Source organism: Bos grunniens, chromosome 3, assembly GCF_055505025.1.
Source record: "Bos grunniens cultivar Pamir isolate PY7600 chromosome 3, Bosgru_T2T1.0, whole genome shotgun sequence".
Taxonomy (NCBI): Eukaryota; Metazoa; Chordata; class Mammalia; order Artiodactyla; family Bovidae; genus Bos; species Bos grunniens.
The window spans coordinates 237,102-260,642 of NC_141167.1; the positions used below are offsets into that span (position 1 = coordinate 237,102).

At 54.6% G+C, this 23,541-nt stretch overlaps 1 protein-coding gene across 1 annotated transcript in view; it reads right to left on the reverse strand.

The window, feature by feature from the left end:
• Positions 1–642: 642 nt before the first annotated feature.
• The window catches only part of LOC147374748 (uncharacterized), a 109,623-nt gene continuing 86,724 nt past the window's right edge, over positions 643–23,541 (reverse strand). Inside the window, exons 3-4 of the mRNA XM_086394578.1 lie at positions 868–954; positions 643–689 (exon numbers count right to left, since the gene is read on the reverse strand). Of these exons, the coding sequence (XP_086250704.1) occupies positions 643–689; positions 868–954 (134 nt within the window). The remainder of the gene's footprint in view (positions 690–867; positions 955–23,541) is intronic.

Below are 23,541 nucleotides of genomic sequence, written 5' to 3' on the forward strand. Positions count from 1 at the left end.
CTTATGGGATGGGACTCCCTTCCCTTTCTGACCCTCAACAAGCCTTCCTGCACATGTGTGCACAGAGAAGTCCTCCTTGACCTAAGGAGTGGGCACTGTATCTCTACTTCAGCAGAGCTCAGTGTTTGCCACTAGCTTTGTCCTTGGAGTGTCTGGGTGAGAGCAAAGCTTCAACTTTACTCCCCTTGACAATCACCAGGTGTGCAGCCTGGGACCCATCTATATCCTACCGCATTTTCACATCTTGAGTTCCCCCAGGGCTCGCCATGGGGCATAGCTGCAGTCTGAAGGCTGCCAGAGGGCAGATAGTCTTTCCCTCCTGAGTCCCCTCAGGGCTTCACCAGCTCACCTTTGGCTGGTGGCTGCAATCACTGATGACTGTGAAATCATTTGTTACTGATATGGCAGGAAATATTCCATTTCTCAATGGGAAAGCAAAAGTATAATAAATTCTGATTCCTTAAAATATAAAACCTGTCGACTTAGCCACCATGAAGGATTTTAGCCCTTTTCTAGATACTAGGAGATACAAGAATTGGCCTTATAAACTTGACTCCTGAAAATATCTATCTGAAGACTTGTTCCACCAGTTTTTCCCAGAGCACAGGGGTCTTCATTTCTACTCTCCAGTCTGAACTGCTTTCAAGGGGTGTTGAAAATCAGCAGCTGCAGCAGCACATTATCTGATCCTTGTAGAGGTGGAAGGCAAGTGACCATTGCAAGTGCCAGTTTGCGGTTGACAAACCTAACATAGCGCGCTTTAATACATCTCTGCTTTACCTTTTCAGTATTTTCTCGACTACGTCCATGTGATATCTATGTCAGCTACAAATTGGCACTTGTGAGGAGCATTGGCCAGAGACTCACCTGCAACAGGGGATTTGCCAGCTGCCTCAGCGGAGATTGACCCTGTGTTGCTGAAGCTGTGGACCGTCAACTTCTGCTGAGGGGAACCTAGGGTGGAGAGCCAGGCACTCTGCTCCAGGGAAACTGCTGGAACAGGTCTTTTAGATAGTCAGATATTTTCAGGAACTGATTTCTTGATCCCAACTCTTACATTTCTTCATATCTAGAAAATCACTAAATCCCTTCATGGTGACATCAGCTCAGGACCAGCAGAAAACCTTTTGTAAAATAAGTGCTTGATTGCATTGAACTCCCCATTCACCAAAATCCTATATACTAACCTCCCCCTACTGCCTCTTTGGAGCAGTCTCTCAGAATTATCTCAGATACTGTCTCCTGGGCTCAGTCCTCGTTTTGCCCCAAATAAAATGTAGCTTGGCCACTGTCACATAGTGCGTATCTCCAGCTTTCTCAACGAGCTCTCTAATCTTTCCCATCCTGTTGCTTTCCTCTATTTCTTTGCATTGTTCAGTTAAGAGGATTTTCTTATCTCTCCTTTCTATTCTTTGGAACTCTGCATTCAGATGGGTATATCTTTACTTTTCTCTTTTGCCTTTCAATTCTCTTCTTTTCTCAGCTCTTTGTAAGGCCTCCTCTGACAACCACTTCTTTCTTTGGGGGATGGTTTTGGTCACTGCCTCCTGAAAAATTTTATGAACTTCTATCCATAGTTCTTCAGACACTCTATCAGACCTAAATCCCTTGAATTTATTTGTCACCTCCACTGTATACCATAGGGATTTGATTACATCATACCCAAATGTCCTAATGGTTTTCCCTACTTTCTTCAATTTAAGTTTGCATTTTGCAATAACGAGCTCATTATCTGAGCTGTAGTTAACTCCTGCTCTTGTTTTTGCTGACTGTATAGAGCTTTTCCATCTTTGGATGCAAAGAATATAATCAATCTGATTTTGGTATTGACCATCTGGTGATGTCCATATGTAGTCATCTCTTGTGTTGCTGGAAGAGGGTTTTTGCTATGACCAGCGCGTTCTCTTGGCAAAACTCTGTTAGCCTTTGCCCTGCTTCATTTTGTATTCCAAGACCAAACCTGTCTGTTACTCCAGGTATCTCTTGACTTCCTACTTTTGCATTCCAGTCACTACAAACAAAGCTAGTGGGGGTGATGGAATTCCAACTGAGCTATTTCAAATCCTAAAAGATGATGCTGTAAGAGTGCTGCACTCAATATGCCCCCCAAATTTAGAAAACTCAGCAGTGACCACAAGACTAGAAAAAGTCAGTTTTCATTCCAATCCCAAAGAAGGGCAATGCCAAAGAATGTTCAAACTACTGCACAATGGCACTTATTTCACATGCTAGCAAAGTAATGCTCAAAATTCTCCAAGCCAGCCTCAACAGTATGTGAACCAAGAACTTCCAGATGTTCAAGCTGGATTTAGAAAAGGCAGAGAAACAAGAGATCAAATTTCCAACATCTGTTGGATCAAAGAAAAAGCAAGAGAGTTCCAGAAAAGCATCTACTCCTGCTTTATTGACTACACCAAAGCCTCTCACTGTGTGGATCACAACAAAGTGTGGGAAATTCTTCAAGAGAGGGGAATACCAGATCCCGCTACTTGCCTCTTGACAAACCTGTATGCAGGTCAAGAAGCAACAGTTAGAACATGAAATGGAACCAACTGACTGGTTCAAAATTGGGATAGGAGTATGTCACGGTTGTATACTGTCACCCTGCTTATTTAACTTATATGCAGAATACATCATGCAAAATGCTGGGCTGGATGAATCACAAGCTGGAATCAAGATTGTCAGGAGAAATATCAATAACCTCAGATATGCAGATAACACCACCCTTATGGCAGAAAGCAAAGAGGAAAAAACGAGTCTCTTGATGAAGCTGAAAGAGGAGAGTGAAAAAAATTGGCTTAAAGCTCAACATGAAAAAAAATGATGATCATGGCATCTTCACTTCATGGCAAATAGAATGGAAAACAGACACGGTAACAGGCTTTATTTTCTTGGTTTCCAAAACCACTGTAGTTTGTTGACTGCAGCCATGAAATTAAAAGATGCTTGCTCCTTAGAAGAAAAGCTAGGATGAACCTAGACAGCATATTAAAAAGCAGAGAGACTTTGCCTACAAAGGTCCATATAGTCAAATCTGTGGTTTTCCCAGTAGTCGTGTATGGATGTGAGAGTTGGACAATAAAAAAGACTGAGCACAAAAGAATTGATGCCTTTGAACTGTTGTGCTGGAGGAGACTCTTGAGAGTCTCCTGGACAGCAAGGACATGAAACCAGTCAATCTGACAGGAAATCAACCCGGAATATTCACTGGAAGGACTGATGCTAAAGCTGAACCTCCAATGCTTTGGCCACCTGATGCAAAGAGCTGACTCATTAGAAAAGACCCTGATGCTAGGAAAGACTGAGGGCAGGAGGAGAAGGGGATGACGGAGGATGAGACAGTTGGATGGCATCATCAACTCAATGGACATAAGTTTGAGCAAACTTTGAAAGATGTTGAAGGACAGAGTGTGTGTACTTCATTCCATAGGGTCACAAAAGAGTCAGACACTACTGAGCGACTGAACAACAACCCCTATGATGAAAAGAACTTTTTTTTTTTTTCGTGTTAATTCTAGAAGGCCTTGTTCTTCTCTGGCATTAGTGGTTGGGGCACAGAGTTGAATTATTTTGATGCTGAATGGTTTGCCTTTGAAATGAACTGAAATCATTCTGTCATTTTTGAGATTGTACCCAAGTACTCCATTTCAGACTCTTTTCTTGACTTTGAGGACTACTCCATTTCTTCTAAGGGATTCTTGCCCATGGTAAAAAATATAATGGTCATCTGAATTAAATTCATCACAATCACAAATAACTGAAACAGAAGATGGAAGTGGAAAATCTATGGACTTTTAGCCATTTGAGAATAGGAGTCCAGAGTTAATGCCAAGGAATCAATAGACATCTGAAGCAATGGGATACAGCCGGCATACCTTGGAGCTTGTAAGGTAGGGAATCAAACTGTGCTTTTCCCTCATTTAGCAAATCTGTTGTAGCCCCGCATTCTGAGAAACAAACTCATTCAGAAGGACATTTCAGGGAGTCAGTTCAGTTCAGTCGCTCAGTTGTGTCCAACTCTTTGCGAGCCCGTGAACTGCAGCATGCCAGGCCTCCCTGTCCATAACCAACTCCCAAATCTACCCAAACCCATGTCCATTGAGTTGGTGATGCCATCCAACCATCACATCCTCTGTTGTCCCCTTTTCCTCCTGCCCTCAATCTTTCCTAGCATCAGGGTGTTTTCAAGTGACTCACCTCTTCGCATCATGTAGCCAAAGTATTGGAGTCTCAGCATCAACATCAGTCCTTCCAATGAGCACCCAGGACTGATCTCCTTTAGGATGGACTGGTTAGATCTCCTTGCAGTCCAAGGGACTCTCAGGGGTTTTTTTTCCAACACCACAGTTCAAAAGCATCAATTCTTCAGCACTCAGCTTTCTTTATAGTCCAACTCTCACCTCCATACATGAAGACTGGAAAAACCATAGCCTTGACTAGATGGATCTTTGTTGACAAAGTAATGTCTCTGCTTTTTAATAATGTTGTCTAGGTTGGTCATAACTTTCCTTCCAAGGAGTAAGCATCTTTTAATTTCACGGCTGCAATCACCATCTGTAGTGATTTTGGAGCCCATAAAAATAGTCAACCACTATTTTCACTGTTTCCCCATCTGTTTCCCATGAAGTGATGGGACCGGATGCCATGATCTTAGTTTTCTGAATGTTGAGCTTTAAGCCAACTTTTTCACTCTCCTCTTTCGCTTACATCAAGAGGCTTTTTAGTTCTTCTTCACTTTCTGCCATAAGGGTGGTGTCATCTGCATATCTGAGGTTATTGATATTTCTCCCAGCAATCTTGATTCCAGCTTGTGCTTCCTCCATCTCAGGGTTTCTCATGATATACTCTGCATATAAGTTAAATAAGCAGGGTGACAATATACAGCCTTGACATACTTCTTTTCCTATTTGGAACCAGTCTGTTGTTCCATGTCCAGTTCTAACTGTTGATTCCTGACTTGCATACAGGTTTCTCAAGGGCAGGTCAAGTGGTCTGGTATTCCCATCTGCTTCAGAATTTTCCACAGTTTATTGTGATCCACACAGTCAAAGTCTTCAGCATGCAGATAGTGGAGTGCAGTTTATTACACTGGCAGGCCCAAGGCACAGTCTCCTCTTAGCCAAGGACCCCGACCGACTTTTTTGAAAACCTTATATACCTTAAGTGTGAGTGAATGAAGTCGCTCAGTCGTGTCCGACTCTTTGCGACCACGTGGACTGTAGCCCCCCAGGCTCCTCCGTCCATGGGATTTTCCAGGCAAGAATACTGGAGTGGGTTGCAAGTGTACTCATCCCCAAATTCCTTAAACCTAGCCTGGAAAGTGTTAAAGGGAGATACAGTCAGGTTACAGCCATGATTCAAAATCAGAAGAGTCAGCTGGTTAGACATTGTAGCCTACACCAATGGGTGCCATAAAGCTTACAAAGGTGACCGACTATATAGGGGATTATTACAAGCCTTTTGGCAATGGGAAATCTTGGTATGGAATCTCATGTTTGTCAGTCTGGAAGGCCAGTTCAGCCAAAGGCATCTTATCCCCATGGCTACCAGGCACATAGTCCTGAGAGAGAAGACTCTTGAGAGTCCCTTGGACTGCAAGGAGATCCAACCAGTCCATCCTAAAGGAAATCATTCCTGAATATCCATTGGAAGGACTGATGCTGAAGCTGAAACTCCAATACTTTGGCCACCTGATGAGAAGAGCTGAGTCATTTGCAAAGACCCTGATGCTGGGAAAGATTGAGGGCAGGAGAGGATGACAGAGGATGAGATGGTTGGATGGCATCACTGACTCAATGGACATGGGTTTGGGCAGACTTCGTCTTGTCCTCAAGGCTGAGGGCGTGTCACCAGGCCCCCCTCCCACAATGAGCGTTTTCGAGATAGAATGGCACAAGGTGTGTCGTCCCCAGCCAGGAAACAATTGACATGAATACTGATCTGTTGAGCCATTAACAGCCCAAGGTTTGAGACAAAAGTAAGTCTCAAGCAGAACCGATTTGAAGAAAGTGAGATCCCAAAGCCAGTACATAGTTTCATTAGCATAGCTTAAGAAAAACATTTCCATAAGAAAACCGCATTGGTTAGCTCAAGGTTTGAGAAAAGTCAAGTTCAGAGGGAACCAGGTGTCCTCAACAGAGAAGGGAAAGGAGTCTGCCACTTGCAGTTCGTTTCTTCCTGCTGCTTTGGGACCTCTGGCCTTCCTACCCAGGCTGCTAACACTCTCAGTTGTTACCATTAGCACCACCTGGCAAGCTCTCTTCATTAACAGCCCAATACAAATAAAATAAAATGAGTTTCCAATAGCAAGCGATTCTTCTTGTTGATTTTCCTCCAGTCAGAGATTCTGGGACTCAGCAACCTTTAATTTGTGGATTTTCCATCCTCAACATGTGCTTTCAAATGCAGGCATGTTCCTTGGGCTTATTTCACTTCGTTGTAAAGGGGAAATGTATGGCACATCACGAGGCATGTTTTCATAGCCTGAGCGTACACACGGCAAATATCCCTTCCACATTCCATTTACTTGCTGGGAACCACTTCCATGTGAACCATCTGTCCTTAGGGCTCCAGAAAATGCGGGCCTTTCAGAGGCTGCAGGTGGGGCACCAGAAACAACTCCCCTTCGGAGCGGAGCCCTTGGTCCAGTGTCGGTGACTGTGCAGGGAGGCGGGCACGGGTGCGCTCGCTGTCCCTGGGCCTGCACATGCCCTCTGGCTGGTGCTGGGACAGGACAAGTGTCCTGGCCACTCCCGCTACAAGCTCGCCTGCCTCTGCCCACATCAGGAGCACAGGCCTCCTGAGACCACCCATGCCAACAACCCATCTATTGTTGCTGGAGTCAGAGAACACGTTTGCCTGTGCATGCGCTTATGCAGCTTTTTATCCAAGCCCTCTTGGTACAATTTGAAAACCAAAGCCTAGAAAGAGGCAGACTTGTCTGGAACACAGTATGTGAGCAGAAGCCAGTAGGAAAGTGAGGACCCCAGCTCCCTAAGCCAGTTCGCAGTCCTATCCATCATGCTTGGTTTGGAAGTGAGACCCTAAGTTCCTGGTGAACTCTACCAACCTGGCCCCACTTGGGCCATTACTCTCTCTGCATTTTCATGCTCACACAAGCAGGCACAAACAGAAATAGGGTCCACAGTGGGGACGATGTGAGATGGTAAAGGGAGAGAACACACCGTGTCAGGGCTGGGAGAGCAGGAAGGGCTGGAGGCAGGTCCGCCATGGAGCAGGGGCCTCCACACCCCGCTCCTGGCAACGGGCACTGCGTTCAGAAGTCCAAAGCGTGAGGGGGATTCTCCACGTTCCCCGAGTCCTGCCTGGGTGTGGGCCCTCTCCTCAGTGTTCTCCAGTGAACACGGTCTCAGTCCCACAGTCCACTTTTCTGGGCTGTTAAAACCAGGCTGAGCACACACTCCATTCCCCAGTATAGACGGTGCTACAAGACAGAGGGACTTGCTTTCCTTTCCTAAACATTGTGTGCTTGCTGTTGGGCCCCCCAAGCGTTCACTCAGTATGCTTGGGAAATCTGTCGACCTTGGTTCTCCACCATTGACCCCTGTGTCTGAGAGCTTGGAAAAATGCTTTCCACTCACAGAGGTCCCTCAGAGGAGAGAGGAGCTGAAGGAACAAGGGCTTGTGGTGAGCAGGAGAGGGCTCAGTTGTGGACCCAGAGTCAGGGTTCCAGAAAGAAGACCAGCCCTAACCGGATTCCAGAGGTTCTAATTTGAAAGTAGGGGGAAATTATTGCCCTGTCTGAGCCGAGGATGCAACATGAACGAACTAAACCCCAAAGAGAGGAGAGGAAATGACAAATGAGGAGATTCCTGGGTCTTTCCACAGCCTGCCTGAAGTACACTTTCACCTCGGGAACTCTGGAGAGCCTCCGCCTTGAAGACCTGAAAGAAGGTTCGGGTTAGTCCTGCAATGCTAGCGCGGGCCACCAGGAGGCACCCAGTCGGGGTTGCTGGCTGAGCTTTGCAGGAGCAACTGGAGAGAGAAAAAGGATGGTGGAGGTCATTCTGGCCATGCTCCCGCCTCAGAAACAGCACTCGCTTCCTAGTAAGAGTGATCATCTCAAGAGACCGACCTGGACAGAAGAGGAAGGGGAGCCCCAGGATCTTCACGTTTATTTACTCAGCCCCCAGGCTGTGAGAACTCACTCTATGCCAGGTGAGTCAGTGGTACAGAGAACAGTGCTGAAAATGACCAGCGGCCCGTCCTTTCAAGGAGCTCTCGGTTTGGAGTGAAGAAAGAGAAAAGTATGGAAGCCAGACAAGGGAAGGAAAAGAACAAGTGCTCTACTGAAAATAAAAAAGGGCTTTGTGAGGGAGGGCTTGGAGTCACTGGTCAAGAGGGTCTAAAAGGCCTTGCTGCGGTGACCAGGATGAAGGAAGGAGCTGGGCCTGCACAATTCTAGGAGAAGCACGTCTGAGAGCAGGCAGCCCTTACACAGAAACATGAAGGCAGAAGTGAGCTGCCCAGGTGAGGCTAGGAATGTTAGCGTTGCCTCTGGAGGGAGGCTGGTAGGAGATGGTGGTGAGTGGTGAAGTCAGTTCCTGGTTCCTGGTAGACGGTGCTTTCTGTTCCTCTCTGGCAGCATTACTCCAAGGCTGCACTAATAAACTTTGCCTATTAAACTCCTCACAGTCTGTGAGCTAGAAATGGCTTATGTGGGCGTTTCTGCCTCAAAGTCTCTTTGCTGCTGTGGTGGAGAACTCAGCTTATATTATTTTGGGGCTTCAAAATCATTGCAGATAGTGACTGTAGCCATGAAATTACAAGATGCTTGCTCCTTGGAAAAAGAGGTATGACTAATCAACTCAGCATATGAAAAAGCAAAGACAATACTTTGCCAACAAAGGTACTTTTAGTTAAGGCCATGGTTTCCCAATAGGCATGTATGAAAGAGAGAAATGGACTATAAAGAAAGCTGAGCGCAGAAGATCTGATGCTTGTGAACTGTGGTGTTGGAGAAGACTATTGAGAGCACCTTGGCTGCAAAGAGATCAAGCCAGTCCTTCAGAAAGCAGATGAGTCCTGGATGTTCACTGGAAGCACTGATACTGAAGGTAAAACTCCAATAAGTTGGACATCTGATGAATAGAACTGACTCATTTTAAAAGACCCTGATGTTGAGAAAAATTGAAGACAGGAAAAGAAGGAGACAACAGAGGATGAGATGGCAGGATGGTACCACCAACACAAAGGATATTAAACACACTAAATTCTGAGACTACGTATTGGATATGGAAGCCTGGCAAGTTCAGTACATGGGGTTGCAAAGAGAGGAATACGAGTTACCTACTGAACTGAAATGAACGAATTTCCCTCCTGGAGGAGGGTGACTGTTGCTTTCCTTCTCGGTGTGTAACATGTGTGTTTGTTTGCTCTCCTGTCCTGGATATTATGCTTCCCTTCCAGGACTATGGGGCTTTGACCGTCCACGGGTTTATCATAGTTGATGGGTTGATTCCGTTGATCTTTACTAGGAAAAAACGGCCCTGACGCCGCTCTCTTCCTTAGGCCATTTCACCCCTCAAATCTCCGAGTCACCCACCGCATTCCAGAACCCTACCGCTTTGTGCTTTATGATCCAAGTGCTCACAAACTTGCTGTCCTCTTGCCTCCTTCCCATGGCACGGAGAAGCGAGATCAGCCAGGATTTTTCTCTCTTTTGCACGGACTTCCACCAGCATAAGCCGAAATTCCCATTTCCTCTATCACGCCGCCCCAGTCGACATTCTTCTCCTTTTTCTCCTACTCCTTCTCCTCGTCATCCCCCTCCTGCTTCTCCTCCTCCTCCTCCTCCTTCTTCAGAGGGTGTGGATGGGGCAAGCAGTAAGTCCATTTGAGACGATGGGGCGGAGGAAAGATGCGTGGTGATGATGAGGGCGGACTGTGGGTGGCTCCGCTTCCTCGTGCAGGGCACGCTTGTTCGTGTTCTCGGGGGAGGATACTGCTCATCATTCTTTGTCCTCTCTACGTGCGGAGGGCATGGTGCGGCGTAGGTAGCCATGCGGGGGAAACAAGCCATCGGAACGTTCTCTGTGCCTTGCCACGCCGACTAGCGCAGTCAGGAGCCAGAGTTGGCCCTCGAGGTCGGAGATGTTCCATCGCAAATTCCCGGTCTGCCAAAGTTTGATGGAGGGTTTGGGGTTTGAAGCCATCAGCCAAGCCAAAGAAAGAAAAACGCAAGAGGTGGTCGATAAGGGGCCTCAGGTGCCCCTCCAGCGGGTCACGGGCCCATGAGGCAGTCGAGAAAGCAGCTAGGGGAGGACAGCTTCCCCACCGCCCCAGGCACTTTGGAGGCCGGCCGCATCTCCTCGCGTCCAGAGGCGTTTGCCCGGGGCCCAGCTGGATGAGACTGCCAGACAGGACGGGCAGAGTCGGAAGTCCAGTTGTCTTGCTATCACAATCTAGGGTAGGCTCGGGTCTTTCCTCAGTGCGGGGAGGACCTTTGCTTTCAGAAATGAACGTGGCGCGACATATCTCCACTCAGGCACCGGTGCGATGCTGGTGGAGAAGTTTCTTTGGGACTGGTTGGGTTGCCTTTCTCCCCTTGGCCTTCGTGTTGGTGCTGGTGGTGCTGGTGGTGCTGGTGGCGGTGCTCATGGCCTTGTGGATCGCTTCTCCTGTTTGGCACTTGGAGCTTCTCCAGCGTACTCCTTGCACCGGACATGGAGCCCCAGGGACCTTTGCGGACGAGCGTCGTGCCGGGGACGCGCGCATCCCCGCCTCATTCCTGCCGGACCCTCCGCCAAGTAGCACGAGGCCTCCCAAGGACAGACACCCATAAAGGCTGCTTGCCCGTCTTCTCCCCGGACGCCTCTCGACGTCTGGGCCATTTTCGAGAGCCTGACCGGCCGGAAGGAGACGGTTCATGGACCTGCACCCGCTCTTCCCTGCCCCCCGAAGGGCTCCCGAGATCTTCTCCTTGCTCGGCGGGCTGTGAGCGCTCTGTGAGGCGTCTCCAGGCCGCGTCACTCACCCGAGGCCAGCGGTGCGGCCAGGGAACGGAGACGGGGAACGAAAGGCAAACCCACACCCAAAGTCCCATCCCGAGAGGACTCTCCCACCCTCGCAGAAGTGGGAGGCCCTCGGACCGTGCCCAGGCCCGCTCATGCACCCCATCACCCCATCCTCTCCAGCGACTTCCCAGCAGAGCCAGCCCTCGAGAGCTCAGCCGCTCAGGCACGAGCCCGTCCCAAGTGAACACCGAGACCCCGGGCACACTCCAGGCCCCGCTTCTTCCCAGGAGGCTGCATCACGCACACGGCCGAGAGGAACTCGCTCCTCGTCGGAACTCTTGGTGCGTCACACAGGGCGTGCCGCACACAGCGTGTGCCTGGGCGTCTGCACGCATGTGCGTCAGAGCCGACCTACCGCCACAGCCCCAGAGACGGCCGCGGCTTCTTGTTCTTCCCCTTGGTGGCTCTGGCCCTCCCGCTGGCACAAGGGCCGTTGCCGACGTTCCTCGGCCCCGGAGGCGGGGTGTCCGTGCTGGGACGGTCGAGCCGCTCGTGCTCCTGTTGGGGCGGCGTGCGGTTTCTCCCTCCTCCGTGTTTGGACTGGTGAATCACGACCGCGCCGGCAGGCAGGGCAGACTGGACCTTCCGCAGCTCCAAGGCCGGCTTCGGTCGGCTGTGTCCTTGCAGGCGTCTCCACTGCTCTAAGCTCATCCCTTCGACCTCTGTGTCCCCCGGGGACTCCTCCGACCCAGGAGCTCTGCCGCTGGCGTCTCCTGCAGGCTGCCCGGGGTCTGTGGGGTCAGCCCCGACGGGGGCCGCTGCCCCTCCCCCAGCGCCCCCTTCCCACGCACCCTCCCGGGCGTAGAACAGGACGTAGGCGCTCTGGCTCAGGGCAGCGGTTTCGTCACAGGCGGTCACCTTGGCATCGTCCATCTTATACCATTGGCCGTTGCCCGCTCGGACGTAACAGAAGTAGTGTCCTCGCTCACAGCTCCACCCGGAGTGCACCAGCACGGCATAGAGCACGTAGCCCAGTGGCCCTGCCTTCCGCTCAGACGTGTAGGGCTGCAGGTCCAAGCACTGGGGATAGCGCACCTCCTGAGCCCTTTTGGCCCCGCTCACCGGTGTGAACCGCTTCAGCACCAGCACCAGGACCTGGGAGGTGCTGTGCAAAGTCAACCTCTTGGTGGCAGGCACCTTCCGGAGACAGACGCCACAGTCATAGGCATTGTCCGCGTCCAGCTTCTCGGGCTTCACCAGCTCTCTCAGAGCTTGCTCCACACTCTGAGCCGCCGTGATATCCAGGCTGATGTCCAGATAAGGGTCGAACGTGTCCGAGACACCGAGGCAGCGGAGACACTGGATCTGAGACCTCCAGGTCCCGCCGAAGATCTGACGGATGACGGTGGTGTCCTCGGAGGCATGGCCCGACGGCTGGGATGCACTCAAGCACCCTTGCTGCATGGCATTCAGAGTGAACACCAGAAACTCGTGGGCATCTTCCTGCTGGTGTCTGTGGAAGCCCGCCAGCAGGTCCTTGCGGGGCCGGATCACCTCTCCCGCGTGAAGGAGGGCTCGGGTCACGTGAGCTCGCATGGCACAGAGCGTGCAGGCGCTGCGGGCCGGACAGAGGGTGGCGTGCTGCTGGGACACCATCCAGCTGGCCAGGGGCGGCGTGTGGCTCAGACACTGCAGCGCCGCATTCACGTAGCAGGTGTTCCCCAGGTTCTGAAGCCCAGCCCCCACCCCCCACGGCCCCTTCCAACTCAGGGCGCCTTTCTGGCCAGGCGTCAGCCCTGCTGACCCAGGAGCCAAGTCACCCCGCTGGGGACGCCCAAGCGCCGGCGACGGCCCCTCAGGCACAGAGGGTCCCCGAAGGGCATCCGCACCAGCGGCGCTGGGCCCACAACCTTGCCCTCCGGGGAAGACGTCGAAGGGAGACGGACACACACCTCCCCCGTGCTCAGAAGCAGCCCCCGGGGCTCTGCACACAAGGCCCACGAGGGTTTCCATCTCCTACCTGCAGCTGCACGCCGACGCCTCCTTCCCTCAGACGGTCCGGCTCCAGAAAAGGGCCTGGGCCCCGCCCCCTCGGGCCTTTGGGGGCTTCCCCACAGCCCCACCCCCGCACGTGCAGGCTCCTCATTGGCTGAGGCGGCCGAGGGCGTGCCCACTCCCACTCCCGCCATCCAACCACCCACACTTTTCTCGGGGAATTCCCCTTGACGAGGCCCCACACGCACTTCCGACCTGACCCCCTGGACCAAAGGGCTCGGGATGCAAGTGATTCGGGGGCATTGGGCCTTCCAGCCTTGCCCGCTAGAGATTCACTGCGGGGCTTCCGAGTTCAGCACACAAATGCCGGCTGCACAGGACTTCCGTGGGCTCACCATTCACATCCTAACACACGTGTGGAAACATATGTCTGCCCACCGAACCTCTCCCCTTTAGGGGTCTCCCGACCCCAGACCCCTGCCTGAGGACAACCCCTCCCCGGACAACAATAAACCCTTGCCTCAACTTTGCGCTCCAGCGAGGTCCTCCCCAATTTCTATGCGTTCTCACTGGACACTCTTCTAGCGTTCAGGGTCCTAGCACCAAAAGATGCCAGCAGAGTGCCACATATGCTTTTCTCCCTTCAGGGCCGTTGCTCAAGACCCAAAGCGAGCTCATTTAGAAAGGCATAGGCTTCCTGCAACTTTGGATTCATTTCTGCAGCTCCTTTTCTCTCTCCGCTGCCCTTTTTTCTTCCTTTTCCTTCTTCCTTTATCATTTACTGTTTTTTTTTTTTTTTTTTCCCTGCTTGGTGGTTTTGGGTTTTATGAGTGGTTTTTTTTTTTTTTTTTTCCATTTATTTTTAAACTTTTTTTAAAAATTTTGTGTTCATTTTGTTATTTTTTTGTTGCTTTTATTCTCTTTCTCTCTTTTATATACACTAGTTGACTCATACAGTCGTCTTTCGAATTCCGGGGCTCAAAATGTGGTATAAATCAAGGTATAAAACAGGTTTCCCTCCTGGAGGAGGATGACTGTTGCTTTCCTTCTCGGTGTGTGACATGTGTGTTTGTTTGCTCTCCCGTCCTGGACATTATGCTTGCCTTCCAGGACTATGGGGGTTTGACCGTCCACAGGTTTACCATAGCTGGAGTGTTGATTCCGTTGGTCCTTACTAGGAAAGAAGGGCCCTGACCCCGTTTTCTTCCTTAGCCTATTGCACCCCTCCCACCTCCCGCTCCCCCCATCCCATCCTAGGAGCCTACCGCTTTGTGCTTTATGATCCAAGTGCTCACACCCTTGCTGTCCTCTTACCTCCTTCCCATGGCACAGAGAAGCGAGATCAGCCAGGATTTTTCTCTCTTTTGCACGGATTTCGCCCAGCATAAGGCCACCTTCCCATTCCCTCTGTCCCGCCACCCCAATCGACATTCTCCTCCTCCTCCTCCTCCTCCTCCTCCTCCTCCTCCTCCTCCTTCTTCAGAGGGTGTGGATGGGGCAAGCAGTAAGTCCATTTGAGACGATGGGGCGGAGGAAAGATGCGTGGTGATGATGAGGGCGGACTGTGGGTGGCTCCGCTTCCTCGTGCAGGGCACGCTTGTTCGTGTTCTCGGGGGAGGATACTGCTCATCATTCTTTGTCCTCTCTACGTGCGGAGGGCATGGTGCGGCGTAGGTAGCCATGCGGGGGAAACAAGCCATCGGAACGTTCTCTGTGCCTTGCCACGCCGACTAGCGCAGTCAGGAGCCAGAGTTGGCCCTCGAGGTCGGAGATGTTCCATCGCAAATTCCCGGTCTGCCAAAGTTTGATGGAGGGTTTGGGGTTTGAAGCCATCAGCCAAGCCAAAGAAAGAAAAACGCAAGAGGTGGTCGATAAGGGGCCTCAGGTGCCCCTCCAGCGGGTCACGGGCCCATGAGGCAGTCGAGAAAGCAGCTAGGGGAGGACAGCTTCCCCACCGCCCCAGGCACTTTGGAGGCCGGCCGCATCTCCTCGCGTCCAGAGGCGTTTGCCCGGGGCCCAGCTGGATGAGACTGCCAGACAGGACGGGCAGAGTCGGAAGTCCAGTTGTCTTGCTATCACAATCTAGGGTAGGCTCGGGTCTTTCCTCAGTGCGGGGAGGACCTTTGCTTTCAGAAATGAACGTGGCGCGACATATCTCCACTCAGGCACCGGTGCGATGCTGGTGGAGAAGTTTCTTTGGGACTGGTTGGGTTGCCTTTCTCCCCTTGGCCTTCGTGTTGGTGCTGGTGGTGCTGGTGGTGCTGGTGGCGGTGCTCATGGCCTTGTGGATCGCTTCTCCTGTTTGGCACTTGGAGCTTCTCCAGCGTACTCCTTGCACCGGACATGGAGCCCCAGGGACCTTTGCGGACGAGCGTCGTGCCGGGGACGCGCGCATCCCCGCCTCATTCCTGCCGGACCCTCCGCCAAGTAGCACGAGGCCTCCCAAGGACAGACACCCATAAAGGCTGCTTGCCCGTCTTCTCCCCGGACGCCTCTCGACGTCTGGGCCATTTTCGAGAGCCTGACCGGCCGGAAGGAGACGGTTCATGGACCTGCACCCGCTCTTCCCTGCCCCCCGAAGGGCTCCCGAGATCTTCTCCTTGCTCGGCGGGCTGTGAGCGCTCTGTGAGGCGTCTCCAGGCCGCGTCACTCACCCGAGGCCAGCGGTGCGGCCAGGGAACGGAGACGGGGAACGAAAGGCAAACCCACACCCAAAGTCCCATCCCGAGAGGACTCTCCCACCCTCGCAGAAGTGGGAGGCCCTCGGACCGTGCCCAGGCCCGCTCATGCACCCCATCACCCCATCCTCTCCAGCGACTTCCCAGCAGAGCCAGCCCTCGAGAGCTCAGCCGCTCAGGCACGAGCCCGTCCCAAGTGAACACCGAGACCCCGGGCACACTCCAGGCCCCGCTTCTTCCCAGGAGGCTGCATCACGCACACGGCCGAGAGGAACTCGCTCCTCGTCGGAACTCTTGGTGCGTCACACAGGGCGTGCCGCACACAGCGTGTGCCTGGGCGTCTGCACGCATGTGCGTCAGAGCCGACCTACCGCCACAGCCCCAGAGACGGCCGCGGCTTCTTGTTCTTCCCCTTGGTGGCTCTGGCCCTCCCGCTGGCACAAGGGCCGTTGCCGACGTTCCTCGGCCCCGGAGGCGGGGTGTCCGTGCTGGGACGGTCGAGCCGCTCGTGCTCCTGTTGGGGCGGCGTGCGGTTTCTCCCTCCTCCGGGTTTGGACTGGTGAATCACGACCGCGCCGGCAGGCAGGGCAGACTGGACCTTCCGCAGCTCCAAGGCCGGCTTCGGTCGGCTGTGTTCTTGCAGGCGTCTCCACTGCTCTAAGCTCATCCCTTCGACCTCTGTGTCCCCCGGGGACTCCTCCGACCCAGGAGCTCTGCCGCTGGCGTCTCCTGCAGGCTGCCCGGGGTCTGTGGGGTCAGCCCCGACGGGGGCCGCTGCCCCTCCCCCAGCGCCCCCTTCCCACGCACCCTCCCGGGCGTAGAACAGGACGTAGGCGCTCTGGCTCAGGGCAGCGGTCTCGTCACAGGCGGTCACCTTGGCATCGTCCATCTTATACCATTGGCCGTTGCCCGCTCGGACGTAACAGAAGTAGTGTCCTCGCTCACAGCTCCACCCGGAGTGCACCAGCACGGCATAGAGCACGTAGCCCAGTGGCCCTGCCTTCCGCTCAGACGTGTAGGGCTGCAGGTCCAAGCACTGGGGATAGCGCACCTCCTGAGCCCTTTTGGCCCCGCTCACCGGTGTGAACCGCTTCAGCACCAGCACCAGGACCTGGGAGGTGCTGTGCAAAGTCAACCTCTTGGTGGCAGGCACCTTCCGGAGACAGACGCCACAGTCATAGGCATTGTCCGCGTCCAGCTTCTCGGGCTTCACCAGCTCTCTCAGAGCTTGCTCCACACTCTGAGCCGCCGTGATATCCAGGCTGATGTCCAGATAAGGGTCGAACGTGTCCGAGACACCGAGGCAGCGGAGACACTGGATCTGAGACCTCCAGGTCCCGCCGAAGATCTGACGGATGACGGTGGTGTCCTCGGAGGCATGGCCCGACGGCTGGGATGCACTCAAGCACCCTTGCTGCATGGCATTCAGAGTGAACACCAGAAACTCGTGGGCATCTTCCTGCTGGTGTCTGTGGAAGCCCGCCAGCAGGTCCTTGCGGGGCCGGATCACCTCTCCCGCGTGAAGGAGGGCTCGGGTCACGTGAGCTCGCATGGCACAGAGCGTGCAGGCGCTGCGGGCCGGACAGAGGGTGGCGTGCTGCTGGGACACCATCCAGCTGGCCAGGGGCGGCGTGTGGCTCAGACACTGCAGCGCCGCATTCACGTAGCAGGTGTTCCCCAGGTTCTGAAGCCCAGCCCCCACCCCCCACGGCCCCTTCCAACTCAGGGCGCCTTTCTGGCCAGGCGTCAGCCCTGCTGACCCAGGAGCCAAGTCACCCCGCTGGGGACGCCCAAGCGCCGGCGACGGCCCCTCAGGCACAGAGGGTCCCCGAAGGGCATCCGCACCAGCGGCGCTGGGCCCACAACCTTGCCCTCCGGGGAAGACGTCGAAGGGAGACGGACACACACCTCCCCCGTGCTCAGAAGCAGCCCCCGGGGCTCTGCACACAAGGCCCACGAGGGTTTCCATCTCCTACCTGCAGCTGCACGCCGACGCCTCCTTCCCTCAGACGGTCCGGCTCCAGAAAAGGGCCTGGGCCCCGCCCCCTCGGGCCTTTGGGGGCTTCCCCACAGCCCCACCCCCGCACGTGCAGGCTCCTCATTGGCTGAGGCGGCCGAGGGCGTGCCCACTCCCACTCCCGCCATCCAACCACCCACACTTTTCTCGGGGAATTCCCCTTGACGAGGCCCCACACGCACTTCCGACCTGACCCCCTGGACCAAAGGGCTCGGGATGCAAGTGATTCGGGGGCATTGGGCCTTCCAGCCTTGCCCGCTAGAGATTCACTGCGGGGCTTCCGAGTTCAGCACACAAATGCCGGCTGCACAGGACTTCCGTGGGCTCACCATTCACATCCTAACACACGTGTGGAAACATATGTCTGCCCACCGAACCTCTCCCCTTTAGGGGTCTCCCGACCCCAGACCCCTGCCTGAGGACAACCCCTCCCCGGACAACAATAAACCCTTGCCTCAACTTTGCGCTCCAGCGAGGTCCTCCCCAATTTCTATGCGTTCTCACTGGACACTCTTCTAGCGTTCAGGGTCCTAGCACCAAAAGATGCCAGCAGAGTGCCACATATGCTTTTCTCCCTTCAGGGCCGTTGCTCAAGACCCAAAGCGAGCTCATTTAGAAAGGCATAGGCTTCCTGCAACTTTGGATTCATTTCTGCAGCTCCTTTTCTCTCTCCGCTGCCCTTTTTTCTTCCTTTTCCTTCTTCCTTTATCATTTACTGTTTTTTTTTTTTTTTTCCCTGCTTGGTGTTTTTGGGTTTTATGAGTGGTTTTTTTTTTTTTTTTTCCATTTATTTTTAAACTTTTTTTAAAAATTTTGTGTTCATTTTGTTATTTTTTTGTTGCTTTTATTCTCTTTCTCTCTTTTATATACACTAGTTGACTCATACAGTCGTCTTTCGAATTCCGGGGCTCAAAATGTGGTATAAATCAAGGTATAAAAAAGGTTTCCCTCCTGGAGGAGGATGACTGTTGCTTTCCTTCTCGGTGTGTGACATGTGTGTTTGTTTGCTCTCCCGTCCTGGACATTATGCTTGCCTTCCAGGACTATGGGGGTTTGACCGTCCACAGGTTTACCATAGCTGGAGTGTTGATTCCGTTGGTCCTTACTAGGAAAGAAGGGCCCTGACCCCGTTTTCTTCCTTAGCCTATTGCACCCCTCCCACCTCCCGCTCCCCCCATCCCATCCTAGGAGCCTACCGCTTTGTGCTTTATGATCCAAGTGCTCACACCCTTGCTGTCCTCTTACCTCCTTCCCATGGCACAGAGAAGCGAGATCAGCCAGGATTTTTCTCTCTTTTGCACGGATTTCGCCCAGCATAAGGCCACCTTCCCATTCCCTCTGTCCCGCCACCCCAATCGACATTCTCCTCCTCCTCCTCCTCCTCCTCCTCCTCCTCCTTCTTCAGAGGGTGTGGATGGGGCAAGCAGTAAGTCCATTTGAGACGATGGGGCGGAGGAAAGATGCGTGGTGATGATGAGGGCGGACTGTGGGTGGCTCCGCTTCCTCGTGCAGGGCACGCTTGTTCGTGTTCTCGGGGGAGGATACTGCTCATCATTCTTTGTCCTCTCTACGTGCGGAGGGCATGGTGCGGCGTAGGTAGCCATGCGGGGGAAACAAGCCATCGGAACGTTCTCTGTGCCTTGCCACGCCGACTAGCGCAGTCAGGAGCCAGAGTTGGCCCTCGAGGTCGGAGATGTTCCATCGCAAATTCCCGGTCTGCCAAAGTTTGATGGAGGGTTTGGGGTTTGAAGCCATCAGCCAAGCCAAAGAAAGAAAAACGCAAGAGGTGGTCGATAAGGGGCCTCAGGTGCCCCTCCAGCGGGTCACGGGCCCATGAGGCAGTCGAGAAAGCAGCTAGGGGAGGACAGCTTCCCCACCGCCCCAGGCACTTTGGAGGCCGGCCGCATCTCCTCGCGTCCAGAGGCGTTTGCCCGGGGCCCAGCTGGATGAGACTGCCAGACAGGACGGGCAGAGTCGGAAGTCCAGTTGTCTTGCTATCACAATCTAGGGTAGGCTCGGGTCTTTCCTCAGTGCGGGGAGGACCTTTGCTTTCAGAAATGAACGTGGCGCGACATATCTCCACTCAGGCACCGGTGCGATGCTGGTGGAGAAGTTTCTTTGGGACTGGTTGGGTTGCCTTTCTCCCCTTGGCCTTCGTGTTGGTGCTGGTGGTGCTGGTGGTGCTGGTGGCGGTGCTCATGGCCTTGTGGATCGCTTCTCCTGTTTGGCACTTGGAGCTTCTCCAGCGTACTCCTTGCACCGGACATGGAGCCCCAGGGACCTTTGCGGACGAGCGTCGTGCCGGGGACGCGCGCATCCCCGCCTCATTCCTGCCGGACCCTCCGCCAAGTAGCACGAGGCCTCCCAAGGACAGACACCCATAAAGGCTGCTTGCCCGTCTTCTCCCCGGACGCCTCTCGACGTCTGGGCCATTTTCGAGAGCCTGACCGGCCGGAAGGAGACGGTTCATGGACCTGCACCCGCTCTTCCCTGCCCCCCGAAGGGCTCCCGAGATCTTCTCCTTGCTCGGCGGGCTGTGAGCGCTCTGTGAGGCGTCTCCAGGCCGCGTCACTCACCCGAGGCCAGCGGTGCGGCCAGGGAACGGAGACGGGGAACGAAAGGCAAACCCACACCCAAAGTCCCATCCCGAGAGGACTCTCCCACCCTCGCAGAAGTGGGAGGCCCTCGGACCGTGCCCAGGCCCGCTCATGCACCCCATCACCCCATCCTCTCCAGCGACTTCCCAGCAGAGCCAGCCCTCGAGAGCTCAGCCGCTCAGGCACGAGCCCGTCCCAAGTGAACACCGAGACCCCGGGCACACTCCAGGCCCCGCTTCTTCCCAGGAGGCTGCATCACGCACACGGCCGAGAGGAACTCGCTCCTCGTCGGAACTCTTGGTGCGTCACACAGGGCGTGCCGCACACAGCGTGTGCCTGGGCGTCTGCACGCATGTGCGTCAGAGCCGACCTACCGCCACAGCCCCAGAGACGGCCGCGGCTTCTTGTTCTTCCCCTTGGTGGCTCTGGCCCTCCCGCTGGCACAAGGGCCGTTGCCCACGTTCCTCGGCCCCGGAGGCGGGGTGTCCGTGCTGGGACGGTCGAGCCGCTCGTGCTCCTGTTGGGGCGGCGTGCGGTTTCTCCCTCCTCCGTGTTTGGACTGGTGAATCACGACCGCGCCGGCAGGCAGGGCAGACTGGACCTTCCGCAGCTCCAAGGCCGGCTTCGGTCGGCTGTGTCCTTGCAGGCGTCTCCACTGCTCTAAGCTCATCCCTTCGACCTCTGTGTCCCCCGGGGACTCCTCCGACCCAGGAGCTCTGCCGCTGGCGTCTCCTGCAGGCTGCCCGGGGTCTGTGGGGTCAGCCCCGACGGGGGCCGCTGCCCCTCCCCCAGCGCCCCCTTCCCACGCACCCTCCCGGGCGTAGAACAGGACGTAGGCGCTCTGGCTCAGGGCAGCGGTCTCGTCACAGGCGGTCACCTTGGCATCGTCCATCTTATACCATTGGCCGTTGCCCGCTCGGACGTAACAGAAGTAGTGTCCTCGCTCACAGCTCCACCCGGAGTGCACCAGCACGGCATAGAGCACGTAGCCCAGTGGCCCTGCCTTCCGCTCAGACGTGTAGGGCTGCAGGTCCAAGCACTGGGGATAGCGCACCTCCTGAGCCCTTTTGGCCCCGCTCACCGGTGTGAACCGCTTCAGCACCAGCACCAGGACCTGGGAGGTGCTGTGCAAAGTCAACCTCTTGGTGGCAGGCACCTTCCGGAGACAGACGCCACAGTCATAGGCATTGTCCGCGTCCAGCTTCTCGGGCTTCACCAGCTCTCTCAGAGCTTGCTCCACACTCTGAGCCGCCGTGATATCCAGGCTGATGTCCAGATAAGGGTCGAACGTGTCCGAGACGCCGAGGCAGCGGAGACACTGGATCTGAGACCTCCAGGTCCCGCCGAAGATCTGACGGATGACGGTGGTGTCCTCGGAGGCATGGCCCGACGGCTGGGATGCACTCAAGCACCCTTGCTGCATGGCATTCAGAGTGAACACCAGAAACTCGTGGGCATCTTCCTGCTGGTGTCTGTGGAAGCCCGCCAGCAGGTCCTTGCGGGGCCGGATCACCTCTCCCGCGTGAAGGAGGGCTCGGGTCACGTGAGCTCGCATGGCACAGAGCGTGCAGGCGCTGCGGGCCGGACAGAGGGTGGCGTGCTGCTGGGACACCATCCAGCTGGCCAGGGGCGGCGTGTGGCTCAGACACTGCAGCGCCGCATTCACGTAGCAGGTGTTCCCCAGGTTCTGAAGCCCAGCCCCCACCCCCCACGGCCCCTTCCAACTCAGGGCGCCTTTCTGGCCAGGCGTCAGCCCTGCTGACCCAGGAGCCAAGTCACCCCGCTGGGGACGCCCAAGCGCCGGCGACGGCCCCTCAGGCACAGAGGGTCCCCGAAGGGCATCCGCACCAGCGGCGCTGGGCCCACAACCTTGCCCTCCGGGGAAGACGTCGAAGGGAGACGGACACACACCTCCCCCGTGCTCAGAAGCAGCCCCCGGGGCTCTGCACACAAGGCCCACGAGGGTTTCCATCTCCTACCTGCAGCTGCACGCCGACGCCTCCTTCCCTCAGACGGTCCGGCTCCAGAAAAGGGCCTGGGCCCCGCCCCCTCGGGCCTTTGGGGGCTTCCCCACAGCCCCACCCCCGCACGTGCAGGCTCCTCATTGGCTGAGGCGGCCGAGGGCGTGCCCACTCCCACTCCCGCCATCCAACCACCCACACTTTTCTCGGGGAATTCCCCTTGACGAGGCCCCACACGCACTTCCGACCTGACCCCCTGGACCAAAGGGCTCGGGATGCAAGTGATTCGGGGGCATTGGGCCTTCCAGCCTTGCCCGCTAGAGATTCACTGCGGGGCTTCCGAGTTCAGCACACAAATGCCGGCTGCACAGGACTTCCGTGGGCTCACCATTCACATCCTAACACACGTGTGGAAACATATGTCTGCCCACCGAACCTCTCCCCTTTAGGGGTCTCCCGACCCCAGACCCCTGCCTGAGGACAACCCCTCCCCGGACAACAATAAACCCTTGCCTCAACTTTGCGCTCCAGCGAGGTCCTCCCCAATTTCTATGCGTTCTCACTGGACACTCTTCTAGCGTTCAGGGTCCTAGCACCAAAAGATGCCAGCAGAGTGCCACATATGCTTTTCTCCCTTCAGGGCCGTTGCTCAAGACCCAAAGCGAGCTCATTTAGAAAGGCATAGGCTTCCTGCAACTTTGGATTCATTTCTGCAGCTCCTTTTCTCTCTCCGCTGCCCTTTTTTCTTCCTTTTCCTTCTTCCTTTATCATTTACTGTTTTTTTTTTTTTTTTCCCTGCTTGGTGTTTTTGGGTTTTATGAGTGGTTTTTTTTTTTTTTTTCCATTTATTTTTAAACTTTTTTTAAAAATTTTGTGTTCATTTTGTTATTTTTTTGTTGCTTTTATTCTCTTTCTCTCTTTTATATACACTAGTTGACTCATACAGTCGTCTTTCGAATTCCGGGGCTCAAAATGTGGTATAAATCAAGGTATAAAAAAGGTTTCCCTCCTGGAGGAGGATGACTGTTGCTTTCCTTCTCGGTGTGTGACATGTGTGTTTGTTTGCTCTCCCGTCCTGGACATTATGCTTGCCTTCCAGGACTATGGGGGTTTGACCGTCCACAGGTTTACCATAGCTGGAGTGTTGATTCCGTTGGTCCTTACTAGGAAAGAAGGGCCCTGACCCCGTTTTCTTCCTTAGCCTATTGCACCCCTCCCACCTCCCGCTCCCCCCATCCCATCCTAGGAGCCTACCGCTTTGTGCTTTATGATCCAAGTGCTCACACCCTTGCTGTCCTCTTACCTCCTTCCCATGGC